Source organism: Gadus morhua, chromosome 10 (assembly GCF_902167405.1).
Source record: "Gadus morhua chromosome 10, gadMor3.0, whole genome shotgun sequence".
Classification (NCBI taxonomy): domain Eukaryota; kingdom Metazoa; phylum Chordata; class Actinopteri; order Gadiformes; family Gadidae; genus Gadus; species Gadus morhua.
In genome coordinates this window covers 12,957,135-12,972,987 of record NC_044057.1, presented here as the reverse complement: position 1 = coordinate 12,972,987, position 15,853 = coordinate 12,957,135, and the positions used below count along the sequence as shown (strand labels likewise).

The following is a 15,853-nucleotide window of genomic DNA, read 5'->3' as shown; positions in this document are numbered from 1 at the left end:
CTCTCTCTCTCTCTCTCTCTCTCTCTCTCTCTCTCTCTCTCTCTCTCTCTCTCTCTCTCTCTCTCTCTCTCTCTCTCTCTCTTTCTGGTCTATTTCGATCCCACTGCTCCTGGAACCTGATCCAGTCTCACCCTAGTAGGGACTGGGACAAAAACAATAACTGAGCTGGTCTCCCGACTGGACCAGGACCTGAGCTGGTCTGCAGACTAGACTAGGACCTAAGCAGGTCTCCAGACTGGACCAGGACCTGAGCTGGTCTACCGACTTGACCAGGATCTGAGCTGGTCTCCTGAGTCGACCAGGACCTGAGCTGTTCTCCAGTAGCAGGTCCTCCGGTCCAGCGATGGCGGACCCCCGCCTCGAGGGGCGGGAGCGGTTCGTGGCCAGGGTCTCCAACGTCTACCTCAGCATCCTGGCTCTGTTCTGCTTCAAGCTCTTCATCAAGATCTCCCTGAACCTGCTCACCTACTTCTACATCATCAGGGGCAACCGCGAGGAGGCCGCCCGGATATCAGCCCAGTACTACGAGAAGAACTGTTACAGTGAGTATTAGTACTACAATACGCACAGAGTACTACTACAACAGATAGCCAGGACCTCAGCCCAGTACTATGAGAGGAACTGTAACAGTGAGTACTAGTACTACAAAACACATACACTACTACAATACATAGGCCTCCAGGATACCAGGCTATTTACTACGAGAAGAACTGACCACCCTCCAGTGAGTACTCACGTAGTACTTCAATACACACAGAGTACTACTACAACACATAGGAGGCCTCCAGTTTATCAGCCTAGTAATACGAGAATAACTGTTCCAGTGAGTTAGTACTACTACACATAGAGTACTACAGTACTGCTCCAAAGCACACCTAAAGTACTCACATATTACTATTACAATACAAATAGAGTACTTCAGTACTGCTACATTACACACAGTGAGTACCCCCTATGACTTATGTCCTCCAGTCTACAATGAGTCCTGGAGTTATTGAGGTATTATTAGACACCTGCTCTGTGAACCAGTGACCTTCAGACCAGCAGACCCTGGAGGGTATTTATAGTGCTGGTACCTCAGCGAGACCAGCAGACTGAGACCCTGGGGGGTATTTACAGTCCTGGTACCCCAGTGAGACCAGAAGACTGAGAACCTGGGGGGTATTTATAGTCCTGGTACCTCAGTGAGACCAGCAGACTGAGACCCGGGAGGGGGGGGGGGTATTTACAGTCCTGGTACCCCAGTGCCACCAGCAGACTGAGAACCTGGGGGGTATTTACAGTCCTGGTACCCCAGTGAGACCAGCAGACTGAGAGCCTGGGGGGTATTTATAGTCCTGGTACCCCCACCGTACACCGTACTAGTCCTGGTACACCCCCGATGGTGGTACCCCCAGTAAAGACTCTGGGTTCAGTCTAGTTCACCACCCTAGTCCCAGGTCCAGTCCAAAGGCCTCACAGACCAGATGGTTACCAAGGGAACCCATCTCATTCAGAGGCGGGGACTCAAGGTACATATCATTCATTATACATGGCTAATGCTTCCTAATCCAGGAATCAATCAAGTATAACTTCATGATGAGGACATTGATGATGAGAATGATGATCAAGATGATGGGGATGGTGATGGTGATGAGGATGATGATAATGATGATGATGATGATGAAGGTGATGAAGATGATGGTGCCAGTATTATTGAAGCCTTCTTTCTATTCAGATACCTGGGACGACCGGTCTCCTCTGCACGACGCAGCCTCTCAGGGTCGCCTCGGGGTCCTAAAGACCCTCCTGTCCCAGGTCAGTACCTCCTGGTCCTAGAGACCCTCCTGTTACAGGTCAGTACCGCCCTAGTCTGGTTCTCTTCTTCCCACAATGCACCCTGTGTTGTTGTCCTCCAGGGTCACGAGGTCGACGCCCTCACCATCCACCAGACGACCCCGCTCCATGAGGCCTGCCTGGGGGGGCACGGAGCATGCGCTAGGGCGCTACTCGACGCTGGGGCTAACGTAAGGCACAACACTGCAATAGGTCACCTACCATATAAGGCTATAGCTTATGTACCATAAAGACTAATTATGTAGAATGTAATGCTATCCTGTAGCATACAAAGCTGCATTTCATGTGGCATTAAAGCTAAAGGTCACGTAGCATGTAGCACATGCAGCCATCTTGTAGCATGTCAGGCTATAGGTCACGTAGCATGTAGCACATGCAGCCATCATGTAGCTTGTCAGGCTATAGGTCACGTAGCATGTAGCAAATGCAGCCATCTTGTAGCATGCCAGGATATAGGTCATGTAGCGCATACAGCTGTCATGTAGCATATCAAACTGCTGGTGCCGCCCCCAGGTGAACAGCCGAACTTTGGAGGGGAGCACCCCCCTGTTCTACGCCTGTGCGGTGGGCAGTGTGCCGTGTGCAGAGGTCCTGCTGCAGCGGGGGGCCCGGCCCGGGGGACCCCTGCACCTACCCTCCCCGCTCCACGAGGCCTCCAGCAGAGGTACCGCCCTTGGGGTCGGGGGGGCGGTCTGGTGGCAGCCTGGTGGACTCCCAGACGAAGGGGTTCTTGGTTAAAACACCATGTTGAGGCTTGATGAAATGCTTCTGAACAACTATCTGTTAGGGTCTGGTTCATGATGTCTAAAAGTAAACAGTATCTGATCAGGTCAGAGTTCATCACTAATAGTGATGGGTTCCAGGTCAGAGTGGAGGTTTTGATTTTCTGATGGGTTCCAGGTGATGTTAGATGTTCCTCATGGTTCTATAAGGTTCCTGTGTGTCCCAGGTCATGTTAGAGGTTCTAGATAGTTTTAGAAGGTTCCTGTGTGTTCCAGGTGAAGTAAGACGTTTCTCATGGTTCTAGACGGTTCCTGTGTGTACCAGGTCATGTTAGAGGTTGGTTCTAGAAGGTTCTTGTGTATTCCAGGTCACGCCGGCTGTGTGGAGGTCCTGCTGACCTGGGGGGCTGACGTGGACCAGGTCCTCCCCGGCCAGGGAACTGCCCTCTACTCGGCCTGCCTTAGCCAGGAGCTGCTCTGTGTCCAACAGCTCCTCAGAGACGGTGAGTCCGGCTGATAGCTGAGAACACACGACAAGAACCACACAAATCACGCAACAGCAGAACTCTGTGGTCGTCCGTCTCAACAGGACCACAGAAGGATCCATGACGCTAGGAAGGTATGTGTCCTTACCAGTGGAGGCTTCTCCATTGAGGAGAGGGAGGAAGATCCTCCCTAACATTGTTGAGAATAAAAAATTTAGATTGCCCCGACTATTGTAATGAATGAATGCCCTTAAATATGACATCTTTATTGCCTTTGAATATATAATGTTCGTTTCCCTGGGTAAAGGGACATTAGCACCCCCTATCGCCTATTGACAATTACTTCAGGGAGGAACGTCCTCCCTCCGCCGCCGTCCACTCCCATTCATTTTCCCGAAAGTACTGGCGGCCGGTGGATAACATGGGTTTCAATTGGAGAGAGGAGGAAAATCCTCCTCTGAGTGGGTGGGACCTTAAGGGGTCTGATTCGCGCAAAAATCTATCCGTCTGCGCTATGAACCAATAAGCAGGATCCCTGGATGTTGAGCAGTGTTGCCAGATTGGTCCGATTTCCCACCCAATTGGGCTACTTTTAACCATGTTAGGCTGGAAAAATTATAATTGGGCGGGAAATCTGCCCAATCTGGCAACGCTGTCGATAACAAACCCGGTCTGCATTGCCGCGGTGCTCAGTCTGAGAGACGCAGAGCAAGTGAAATCTGCGATAGCGAGATCCTAAATGTACAATGGAAACATTGGAAACGGAGGACATTGTTAACGCCTTATTACAAAAACCATTCCATTCATTCAGAAAGAGGTAGACCACTTCCCAAAATCAAGGTCATCAGAAGTAATGGCAACGTCAGTGTTGTGAGTGCTACATGGTTTGCTAGGTACGCATGACTTACTGGTAGCATTACAAGCAATTGTAACTGAAAATAAACATAGCTAAATAACTTCAGTCAGTTAGGGCAATAATAGGCCCAGATTTTTTTATTTACTTTTACAAATCAATAGTAGGCCTGATTTGACTAATATGCTTTGCATCCTTTCCTTCTCAAATTGCAGTGATGCCACTGGTGGCTTTGTATACATTTTGTTCACATAACTCCCTCCCTGCTATTTTGTAGTTCACCAAAACACCCTGAAACAACTTGAGTCTCACATTCTTATGCCACCATACACCAACAGTGCAAGCAGCCCAATGGCAACCAAGCGCGCAGTCCTTCCTCCCTCACTTTAAAGGCCCACTATGCAACTTCGGGCATATCTTCGCTGTTTTCTTGGTTTAGGCACGCACATTTCTCTACACAGCGCCCCCTACAGCTTCGTAGTAGATATTTCACAACACTGTCGTAACAACTCGTTGACGTCCCTTCCCCATGCACTTCTACGCGAGCCATGTGCATTTGTTTTCAAAGAAGCCGGCGAATGCGTGGAGCCATGTCCGAAGTAGATGTTCATAAAGTGTAGGCAAGGTTATACATTTTTAAAAGGGTGTATTTGCATTGCAATAAACATAAATCCATCCTTTTTTAAAGTTCACGGGGAGAATTTATACCCTAGGTTATAATTGTTTTATCTTAGGTTGAACAGAACAATCAGTGTAAGAGGTTTGGCCAACATAATAATCGAAATAAACAAGAACCTGGATTCGGGGATTCAGTCTGTATCTGGGGGACAGACGAACAGCAAAACACCCATGGAAACAAAGGTGTTTATATGGTTGCAAGCAAGCTAGAAACATACAGGGCTCACAACAAAACGGTCGAGAAAACAATTTTTACAGGGCTCACAACTAAATGGTTGAGCAAACACATTTGTACAGAGACTATCAACATCAAGAATACCACGAAGACAAAGTTCACCCAAAGGTACTTTCAATTTCAAAAGCAACACGGCCGAGTCGGCGTCTGATTTGCAGTCTTCTTTTTCTTTCAGTTCACGCTATTCCTGAAAAGCTTGCCCAACGTTTACTCGTGTCTGGCCTCTCTGTCGGTCAGTCTCCCTTTTCTCTTCTTCTGTTCCTCCGACATTGGGTTTCTCTGTCTCTTTTTAGTCGACTGATCTATGATGAATATAACAATCCCTTAGTTACTTGTGTTTATATCGAGCCGGTTCCGTGTTTGGGGGTCTGTGCCGTAAAGCAATTCGTTACTGTAGTGACCCTTGCACAGAAGCATACGGCCGACATCTTTCTTTATTCTGGGTGGAAATAGTAACATAGTTACGCCATTAAATGCGTTTATGGAAACATTTTTAGCGAGAAATGTGCATTTTACTTTCATAATGTTCGCTCGGTGAATGTGAAGGATGTTTGGTTTGATAGTTATGACGAAGAGTGAACGCTCCGTTCACTTGCATGGACAGAGTCTCTGGTTGCTAAGCAACCTCAACGTCTTGGCGGACTATTTCTCTGCTGATCAACACTAGGAATGCTGGAAACACACCAGACACACCATGTGAAGTTATTTAACCCGATTATCGTTATTTATGAGTCCTTAGCCCAAGTGAAGGAGTTCAAGTACCTCGGGGTCTTGTTCGCGAGTGAGGGTACTATGGAGCGTGAGATTGGCCGGAGAATCAGAGCAGCGGGGGCGGTATTGCGTTCGCTTTACCGCACCGTTGTTACGAGCTGAGCCGCAAGGCAAAGCTCTCGATCTACCGGTCGATCTTCGTTCCTATCCTCACCTATGGTCATGAGGGTTGGGTGATGACCGAAAGGACGAGATTGCGGGTAAAAGCGGCCGAGATGAGTTTTCTCAGAAGGGTGGCTGGCGTCTCGGGATAGGGTGAGAAGCTCAGTCATCCGTGAGGAACTCGGATTAGAGCCGCTGCTCCTTTACTTAGAAAGGAGTCAGCTGAGGTGGTTCGGGCATCTGGCAAGGATGCCCACTGGGCGCCTCCCTTTGGAGGTGTTTCAGGCACGTCCATTGGGGAGGAGACCTCGGGGAAGACCCAGGACTAGGTGGAGAGATTATATCTCAACACTGGCCTGGGAACGCCTCGGGATCCCCCCGTCAGAGCTGGTCAATGTGGCCCGGGAAAGGGAAGTCTGGAGCCCCCTGCTTGAGCTGTTCCCCCCGCGACCCGACCACGGATAAACGGATGACGATGAGATGAGATGAGATCGTTATTTATATCCGAGATTATTTAATTTAACCCGATCTAAACTCTATCATGCACCCAAACACGGCGGCGTTTGGGTTTCCTACCTCGGACTCAAGCGCAGCCACAGGCGCGTTGAACCATTTTTGTGACACACAATGATCAAGCGTCAGGTTAGGCGCGTTACTCGCGTTATCCAACTCGAGTAACGCGGTTGGTGTGGCCGTACCATTAGTCGATTGATCCATGATGAATGCAACAATTGCCTCGCAACTGGCTGTTTATATCTAGCCGGTTCCATGTTTGGGTGTGTGTCTGTGCCGTAAAGCATTTTCGAAACTACAATCTGACTACATTTTCGAGGATACTTCCGCTGCGTCACATCCGGATTGTGTCGGTCCGAACAGATCAAGTTGCATATGCGCTTTTACACTGGAGAGGCGACATGGGTAAATGACACACCCACCAATCGACCCAGAAATGGATGCAGAACCATCAGCATAACTCTCAACCTGCATACTTAATGTAATTTTGGCTAAAAAAGTTGCATAGTGGGCCTTTAAAAACCACCAGCCGCCACTGGTCCTTACGTACCTAGCATGAACCTACCAAAGGGTTAGCCTACCTAGCGTGAACCTACTGAGAGTAAAGGCGGCTGCATGCTTCAGCGTTGGTGTTACGTTGTTGCGCAAAATTTACTCAAAGCAATTCATGCTCCCTTTTAGGTTGCGCGTGTTGCCAAGCAATTTACCGCCAGAACAGTAGGTGGAGTAATATGTGGAGTAAAGTTTTTCGTTGAAGACGACCTCGAGAATGACGTCTTTGTCTGTGGGAGTCGTTGGTTTGTTTATGTGCCAAAGTTTGATGATCTCCTTTCGCGAGTCATCCGATATCTTCCCGACTCTCACCAAAACCGGCCCTTGTCAGGGAGCAGCTGGCAGATTATGTTTTGTCAGATGCTGGCGTGTTTCCCCACCAGTACAATGTGCTACGATTGGGTATGCGCACTGACCAATAAATATATATACATTGGTCACTTGGAAGCATGACTTTTGATTCATTAGTTATCGTTACACAAGTTAGCCTACCTAATTTGGTTTACGTCAAACTCATTAATTCATATCCATATAAAATGTTTACACAACAGCTACTGCCTTGACAGATGAATGAATTATTTAAGTGTAGGCCTATAGCCAAAGGCTTTAAGCTATAGCGCATAATGTCCACATAAATTATATGGTAGGCAGCATTATTAGAGAAAAGGGGTTTATTTATCAAATACAGAAAATAGTCCCACCATACACGCACACATTTTTCATTCACTACACACTCACGCTTTCAAATTTCATTCACTCAAAGAGGCTACTGAGCTTATGTTTCACACAGAACATGAACACTTATGTTTCACATAGAACGTGAACACAAAACATTGCGTAATTAATTCAAATAGGCTAACACTAAAACAAATAAGGCCAGTAGGCCTAATAGAACGAATATCGGGTGACAAGATCATTAAAATGGCTCACAATCCCGCATCAGCTGTTTGATGTCGCGCATCAAAATAGCACTTTGCCCCTGTGGAAGGGTTCGCATAAAGGGTTCGCATAATTATGTGCCAGATCGTGTGGTAGGTGGCGGTATGAAAACAGGAAATGTGATACTCCAGACAGGAAGTAGTAACCAGACGAGCAGACCAATCACAGCCTTGCAGGCTGCGCGGCTCGCGTAAAAGCTTACGTAAAAAATGACGCAAGTCTAGAAAAATCGCCCGACGCACGCAAGACGTGAGAAGTCACGCAAGGGGTGCGCAAGGGCGCGCAAGGGCCTCTTGCGCTTGCGCTTACGCTTACGTAACTGAGCATAAATCGGCCTTAAGCCTACCTAGCGTTAGCCTACCTAGAGTAAGCATACCTAGAGTTAGCCTACCTAGCGTGAACCTACCGAGAGTTAGCCTACCTAGCGTGAGTTAGCCTACCTAGCGTGAACCTACCGAGAGTTAGCCTACCTAGCGTGAACCTACCGAGAGTTAGCCTACCTAGCGTTAGCCTACCTAGAGTAAGCATACCGAGAGTTGGCCTACCTTGCGGGAACCTACCGAGAGTTAGCCTACCTAGAGTTAGCCTTTCTAGAGTTAGCCTACCTAGCATGAACCTAGCTGTAGTGTACAGGCTTCCCAGCTAGCATGGCTCGCCTTGAGGCTTCCCCTGTCAGGTTGTCTCTTCTGAGAACGAGCAGACCGGGATCTGTTTCCCCCAGGTGCTGACGTCCAGAGGGGGAGGGGCCTGGAATCCCCTCTCCACGCCGCGGCCCAGACAGGCCACGCCCCCATCACCAGGCTGTTGCTGGAGTTTGACGCCGACGTCCAGGCCCTCAATGCGGAGCACCAGAGAGCGGTGGAGCTGGCGCCCCCTGGAGGCTCCACGGAGACCCTGCTGCTGGCCCACGAGGGTACGGAAGGTTAGGGTACTAACCTACTAGTAAACCCTACTAGGCTAGGGTACTAACCCCACTAGTTAACCTTATTAAATTGGGTACTAACCGGCGCCGCACTAGTTCACCCAACTAGGTTAGGGTACTAACCGTACTGGTTAACCCCACTAGGTTAGGTTACTAATCCCACTAGTTAACTTCACTAAGTTAGGGTACTAACCGCACTAGTACACGCTACTAGGTTAGGGTACTAACTGCACGGGTTAACCCCACTAGGTAAGGGTACTAACCCCACTAGTTAACACTACAAGGTGAGAGTACGCACTCCATCTATACATTATATACATATGTGTATATGTTGCTATAGAAGGTCTGATCAGATATCATTAAATGTGATCAGTGTCTATATGATTATAAGGTGTCTCTGCCCAACAGTGACCCCTACCTCCCTGAGCCGGAAGTGTCGTCAGGTCGTCCGCTGCAGCGTCGGCCACTCCAGGCTCCACCTCCTGCCACTCCTCCCCCTCCCCGCCCCGCTCACGCGCTACCTGCTCCACCGATGACGTTCAGTCCAGTTCAACATGGTCTTCTGTGATATATTATAGGATTACAAACGTGTATATAAATTATGTTTAGCCCTGAACAAAAATGTAATTAATTAATAAATATGATATATGAACTAACAGTGTTTGGTATTTAATCACTAATAGCATTAGGGTAGATAGTGTAATCCAAAGAGGATTAACGGTTCATTGAGAGAATGCTGGTCACGTTGTATTTTCTATAGGGAGGATGATAATTATTTAACCCCAATTTTTTTTAATTCATGAATGGTAGTGATTAAACGGATGTGTGTTATCTTAAACTGGACACTTAATATGAGTGAATGAATGATTGCTGTAGAGAGTAGAGGCTCTGCCTTGCTATTGACCACAGGCTGTCGAGTAGGCGCTGCCTTTCTATTGACGTAATACCCGGGCTGACCAGAGAGTGTCACTATAGTTGCTGTTTTCCTTGTAGTCTGGATCCCAACGCAGGTTTTTTATTTTTTATTTATTCATTTAATTTTATCAGAAAATGTCTTACACATACACATCCACGTTCTTTTCAAGGATGCATCCCAGGTATTTTACTGATGTTTTTGCACTGACCACAATTTTATTCAAATTTACTTTACATGTAGTTTGAGCCAAATAAGGTCTAGAACCCATGCAGGGTCTTGAACCCAACACAAGGTATAGAACACAACACAGGGTCTGGAAAAATTCAGGGCCTAGAACACAACGCAGGGTCTGGAACAACGCAGGGTCTGGGAAAATGCAGGTCCTAGAACACAACGCACACTGTAAAAAATAAAAAGTTGGGCAAACTCAAAATTGCAAGGCAACTTACTGCAATCAGTTTTTGAATTTTGAGCCCATCAAAAAAGTGATTTTCTTCTTTAGACAAACTTGAAAGTTAGAGTTATACCAACTAAGATTTTTATATTTTACAAACTCAAAAAAATAAGTCAGGGGTGTTAACTTAATATTATTAAAAAAAAAAAAACATTTCAAAGAATGCAAAACGAGTTTTAAGTTCACTTTATTAAAATTAATAATTTGAAACTTCCATTTTACATTTCTGAATGCCAGACAGCAATAGAACAAGCAACACGTAGCTAGTTCAGCAGCAGAGAATCGCTGTCTAAATGCAGCAAACCAAAGAGCAGAACAAGTTTGACATTATGGTCAAACTTCCGGGTCACGCCCACTTTTGGCGGTGGAAACGCGATCCGACCCGCACCTTTGCGATCCGATCCGTTCCGCACCCTGCAGTGGAAATGCGCCGGGTCGCGTTTCCACCGCCAAAAGTGGGCGTGACCCGGACTTTGCCGTACCCGTTCCGGCCCCATTCTCGGGACTCCTCCGTTGCGGTACCCAAAACAAGACCAGACGCCTGAAAGGGTCCCGTGAAATTCTGGCCCCCCTCCGTTGATTGGTCAACAGAATCGTCACTTCCGGGTGACGCGGGGATAAAAACAAACAAACAGTAGCCTCGAGGTATTATTCTTTACAATTAACATGTCGCGTAAAAAGCTTGCTTGGGCGAACAAGGAGGTGGAGACGTTCGTCTGCATTCTTGGGGAGGAAGACGTTGTTTACGATGTTTACGTAGCTGCCGCGGCGATCGACATCCGGCCTACCACCAAGGGTACTGTCGGCAGTGGAAACGCGACCTCGGAACTGAGCTGGGCTATACCGCCCCCTCCCTATGGAAAGCCAAGAAGGCCACAATCCGGACCTAGATTGGCGCGGTAAAAGTGCAAAACCGTACGGTTTCCGTACGGTTTGGCAAGAATTCCGTACGGATTCCGTACGGTTTTGAATGACTAATAGCCGCGGCTATTAGTCATTCACTCCGGCTATTAGTTATTCACTCCGGCTATTAGGTATGCAGAACGAGCCCCTCCCCTTCCTTGCTTGACCACTAAGTTTGAAGGCTGTCTAACCAATCAGTGAAGAGAAAGACCAGACTAAAGTAACGCATTGTCGAAACTAGAGCTGCAGTGCCTCCATGTTTCGCCGTAACATAAGGCTGTGTTGTCTTTACGAGTTTCACTACAATGTAATGACCACCACTAGCTAGTGGAAAATATATTTGTGTCTAGTACAGTGATATATTTGTATATGTTAGGCTATATATTGAGATGGCAGTCCCTCATCCCCAGATTGTTCGCGATATGCAGTAGCCAGTTCGGCCATAACATTACAATATTTCATGGATGCAAGCAAGCCAAGACAATCGATCTATATCTATAGCCTACATGACAACACGCAGACACACACACACACACACACACACACACACACACACACACACACACACACACACACACACACACACACACACACACACACACACACACACACACATATATTAAGCACACTGGTAAAGCAATAGGAGCCTGCATTGGCTAAAGTTGTTGTGATGCACCTTATTTTATAACAGGGAGGGGCAAAGTTGTGCATTACAATGCAAACACGACAATAATTGGCACCGTTCTTGCGCACTCAGAAGAACATGAACTGAATAAATGCCAGGTATATAGCATATCGGAGACGGGTACACAATCAGTGCATTTGCAAATGAGAGCCTGCAGTAGGTCCGATCTTGTGACATTATTTAACCATCCATCTACAGCTAATACGATCAGACAGATACATCATTGATCACATAGAAGCCCACAACAAGCCCAACATCACCACGGCAGGTGCGCTCTCTCACGCACATTCACACAATCACTCCAACTTCTCCAACTCCAAGGCAAGGCTGTTACACTAAGACCACAAACAACCACAACTAACCAGCCTACATATCCACAATAATGCACAACAATCAGTTCTATACATTGCGTCTATCTTCTGTTTGGTGCACATGGCTAATTTGCATAGTTTGCACCGGACTGTCGGCTCCGCTTGTCAAAAAAATAGAACGTATTTGTGAATAAATGCTTTGAATTCTGAATACTGGACTTGGTGAGCTTGAATAGGCTAAATTTAAGTGACCTTTAGTGAGATGGCCTAAAACGGAATACAAATGAATTATTCTAGGACATATAGGCTTTCAGGATCAATTCAGAGGTTCAACTGTTCGGGATCGGGTGTTGTCAGCAGTAGTCATTATGCGCTAAAATGGTCCCTGCCAGTGTTTTTCTATTCTGATGTTTGTGGATGAATCTTTCAGCTACAGCTTTGTTACATTTCCTTGCGATTGTTTGCTAGTTTAACTATACAGCAATAAATCAAATGATGTAAGATGATGTGTCCGTTGCGTGGCTGTCATGTGAGAGCCGTATACGCATTTTAAAAACACCTGTAATCAGCGTGACTCACGCTGATGTTTTTAAAATCACATCATCTTACATCATTTGATTTATTGCTGTATAGTTAAACTAGCAAACCATCGCAAGGAAATGTAACAAAGCTGTAGCTGAAAGATTCATCCACAAACATCAGAATAGAAAAACACTGGCAGGGACCATTTTAGCGAATTCAAAGCATTTATTCACAAATACGTTCTATTTTTTTGACAAGCGGAGCCGACAGTCCGGTGCAAACTATGCAAATTAGCCATGTGCACCAAACAGAAGATAGACGCAATGTATAGAACTGATTGTTGTGCATTATTGTGGATATGTAGGCTGGTTAGTTGTGGTTGTTTGTGGTCTTAGTGTAACAGCCTTGCCTTGGAGTTGGAGAAGTTGGAGTGATTGTGTGAATGTGCGTTGTGGGCTTTTATGTGATCAATGATGTATCTGTCTGATCGTATTAGCTGTAGATGGATGGTTAAATAATGTCACAAGATCGGACCTACTGCAGGCTCTCATTTGCAAATGCACTGATTGTGTACCCGTCTCCGATATGCTATATACCTGGCATTTATTCAGTTCATGTTCTTCTGAGTGCGCAAGAACGGTGCCAATTATTGTCGTGTTTGCATTGTAATGCACAACTTTGCCCCTCCCTGTTATAAAATAAGGTGCATCCCAACAACTTTAGCCAATGCAGGCTCCTATTGCTTTACCAGTGTGCTTAATATGTGTGTGTGTGTGTGTGTGTGTGTGTGTGTGTGTGTGTGTGTGTGTGTGTGTGTGTGTGTGTGTGTGTGTGTGTGTGTGTGTGTGTGTGTGTGTGTGTGCGTGCGTGTTGTCATGTAGGCTATAGATATAGATCGATTGTCTTGGCTTGCTTGCATCCATGAAATTGTAATGTTATGGCCGAGCTGGCTACTGCATATCGCGAACAATCTGGGGATGAGGGACTGCCATCTCAATATATAGCCTAACAAATATATCACTGTACTAGACACAAATATATTTTCCACTAGCTAGTGGTGGTCATTACATTGTAGTGAAACTAGTAAAGACAACACAGCCTTATGTTACGGCGAAACATGGAGGCACTGCAGCTCTAGTTTCGACAATGCGTTACTTTAGTCTGGTCTTTCTCTTCACTGATTGGTTAGACAGCCTTCAAACTTAGTGGTCAAGCAAAGAAGGGGAGGGGCTCGTTCTGCATACCTAATAGCCGGAGTGAATAACTAATAGCCGGAGTGAATGACTAATAGCCGCGGCTATTAGTCATTCAAAACCGTACGGAATCCGTACGGAATTCTTGCCAAACCGTACGGAAACCGTACGGATTCCGTACGGATTCCGTACGGTTTTGCACTTTTACCGCGCCAATCAAGGTCCGGATTGTGGCCTTCTTGGCTTTCCATACCTCCCTACCGCACCTTTGCGATCCGATCCGTTCCGCACCCTGCAGTGGAAACGCGGCATAAGTCACAACGCAGGGTCTGGAACACAATGTAGGGTCTAGAACACAACACAGGGTCTGTCCTCAACGAGATTCCCCTCTCTTCACCTTCCCCTGGAGAAAACATCTGTAACTCACGTCTTTTTAATATTGATAAGTGATTATTTATTTATTCTAAATTATGTCACGGAATTGTTGGTGATTTATTTATCCTAAGCCATCTAATTGTGGGTTAGTTATTTACTATGATTGATGTTAAGGTTATTTTTGCCTATTTATTTATTATTAGTAATGTTAAGGTAATTGGAGTAATGCAGGTTGTTTGTTTAATATAATGTTATGTTAAGGCATAAATGTTAGTAATGTTAGGTGATGTATCAATGAAATTTATGTAAAGGCAATGATTAATTAATCTAAGTGATAGAATACTGCTGGGTGATTCACTAATATCAAAGTTAGGTGTGATGTTATTTCAGTGTTGTGATGTGAGGTGTGACGTGGTGTTCTGTGTGGTGACTCATTAGTCTCCATGACGATCGACTCTTCCTGAGGAGTGGTTGCTATGGGAGACGCATGTGGTGATGGTGAACGTCCAGGACTTCTCTGCCTAGGATCCGAGACGTGTGACCCGGACGGCGTCGGGTGGACTGTCCGTCGGTCTGTCTGACTTGGTGACAGGCTGATGGGGTGTCGGCAACCATGGTAACGAGCCAGAGCATCACGGAGAGAGGTGTGTGCACAAACAGGCCACTGATTGTTCAACACCGCGTCATCAGGTGCAGCCGACCGTTTATAGCACTAACGATCACTAATACGATAAGCAATACTCTAATAACTTTATTACACTGGTAGGCCGGCTAGTTATTAATTACAGACTTAATTACACTGGTAAGCCAGCTAGTTATTAATTAAATACTTTATTACACTGGTAGGCCGACTAGTTAGCAGGGTTAATAGTTATTAAAGCTATACTTTTTTACATGAGTAGTGCTACATGTAATTAAAACTTTACATTATCACAGTAGTAGGCCTACTCTTAACTATACTGTTAGTTTAATATGTTTCTAACTCAGCTTCTACCTCCTGAGTGGTGATATGCAGCATCCTACTGGACAGTTGGTGAGGGTTTTACTTCACTACCTTAACTTTGTATTTAGGGGTCCAAGCCAACAGGTTGGATCCCTATTGTTTTTGTAAGGATTTTTATTATTAGGGGTCCAAGCCAACAGGTTGGATCCCTATTGTTTTTGTAAGGATTTTTCTTATTATACTTCCTACCAAGAAAGTGGTACTACAGCCCAAACCGTAAATGGTGCACACACACCAATTACATGACTAGATCCAGGTACGTGAAGACTATGCAGACGACAAAATCCAGACCTGCCGGCCACTAGGTGGCGCTATACCAAGGAATACGCGTTTGGGGCTATAACTCCCACACCGAACCTCCCACATTCAAAAACTTGTACCCACATATTCACTGGAGTCTGCTGCATCTTTTGGCCTAGGCCACGCCCATTTGCGTCTAGAATTTTTTTTCGCAAAATCGCGAAAACCGCAAAACTACTCCCACATTTCTTGACCAATCGACACCAAACTTTGCACACGGCATCTTCAGACGCACACGCATAGAAATGATAGACACTTTTTTGATCGGACCTTCGACGACGAAACGGTAGCGTTTTGAATATTGGTTTATGAGCTAAATTAGACGTGGAAAATCAAAAATCCAAAGAAATCCAAAATTAGACATCGGAACGAGTCCAAATTTTACACACATGTTGGTGCTAACCTTAATGTCGTTCGACAAAAATTTCGGAAAATTTCGCAATTAGGGGGCGCCATAAACGACGAAATTGTTTATCTTCTACAAAATTTCGCCGCGAAAACGCTACACTGACTTTTCGCTACTCCTACCACAGTCATATCCTTTGTATCCACAGGTTCAGGGTAGCGTTTTGAACACATGCTT

The 15,853-nt window shown here is 46.0% G+C and overlaps 1 protein-coding gene across 2 annotated transcripts; it reads left to right on the top strand.

Moving 5' to 3' along the window:
- Positions 1-92: 92 nt before the first annotated feature.
- On the top strand, positions 93-9,261 carry asb5a (ankyrin repeat and SOCS box containing 5a). Of its 2 annotated transcripts, none has more exons than XM_030367408.1 (7): positions 93-542; positions 1,718-1,797; positions 1,899-2,006; positions 2,350-2,500; positions 2,927-3,061; positions 8,387-8,599; positions 9,017-9,261. In XM_030367408.1, the coding sequence occupies exons 1-7, from the start codon at positions 344-346 to the stop codon at positions 9,142-9,144; spliced, it is 1,014 nt and encodes a 337-aa protein (XP_030223268.1). In that variant the 5' UTR covers positions 93-343; the 3' UTR covers positions 9,145-9,261. The 2 variants fall into 2 exon arrangements, with proteins under 2 accessions (XP_030223268.1, XP_030223270.1); XM_030367410.1 differs by having other exon boundaries at positions 95-542; positions 8,408-8,599.
- Positions 9,262-15,853: the final 6,592 nt, after the last annotated feature.

Excerpts from the sequence above, each read along its gene's own strand:
- asb5a (XM_030367408.1), top strand. The coding sequence starts at position 344 with ATGGCGGACCCCCGCCTCGAGGGGCGGGAGCGGTTCGTGGCCAGGGTC. Across the intron at positions 543-1,717 it reads CTACGAGAAGAACTGTTACA|ATACCTGGGACGACCGGTCT; the intron begins GTGAGTATTAGT and ends CTTTCTATTCAG. Across the intron at positions 1,798-1,898 it reads TAAAGACCCTCCTGTCCCAG|GGTCACGAGGTCGACGCCCT; the intron begins GTCAGTACCTCC and ends GTTGTCCTCCAG.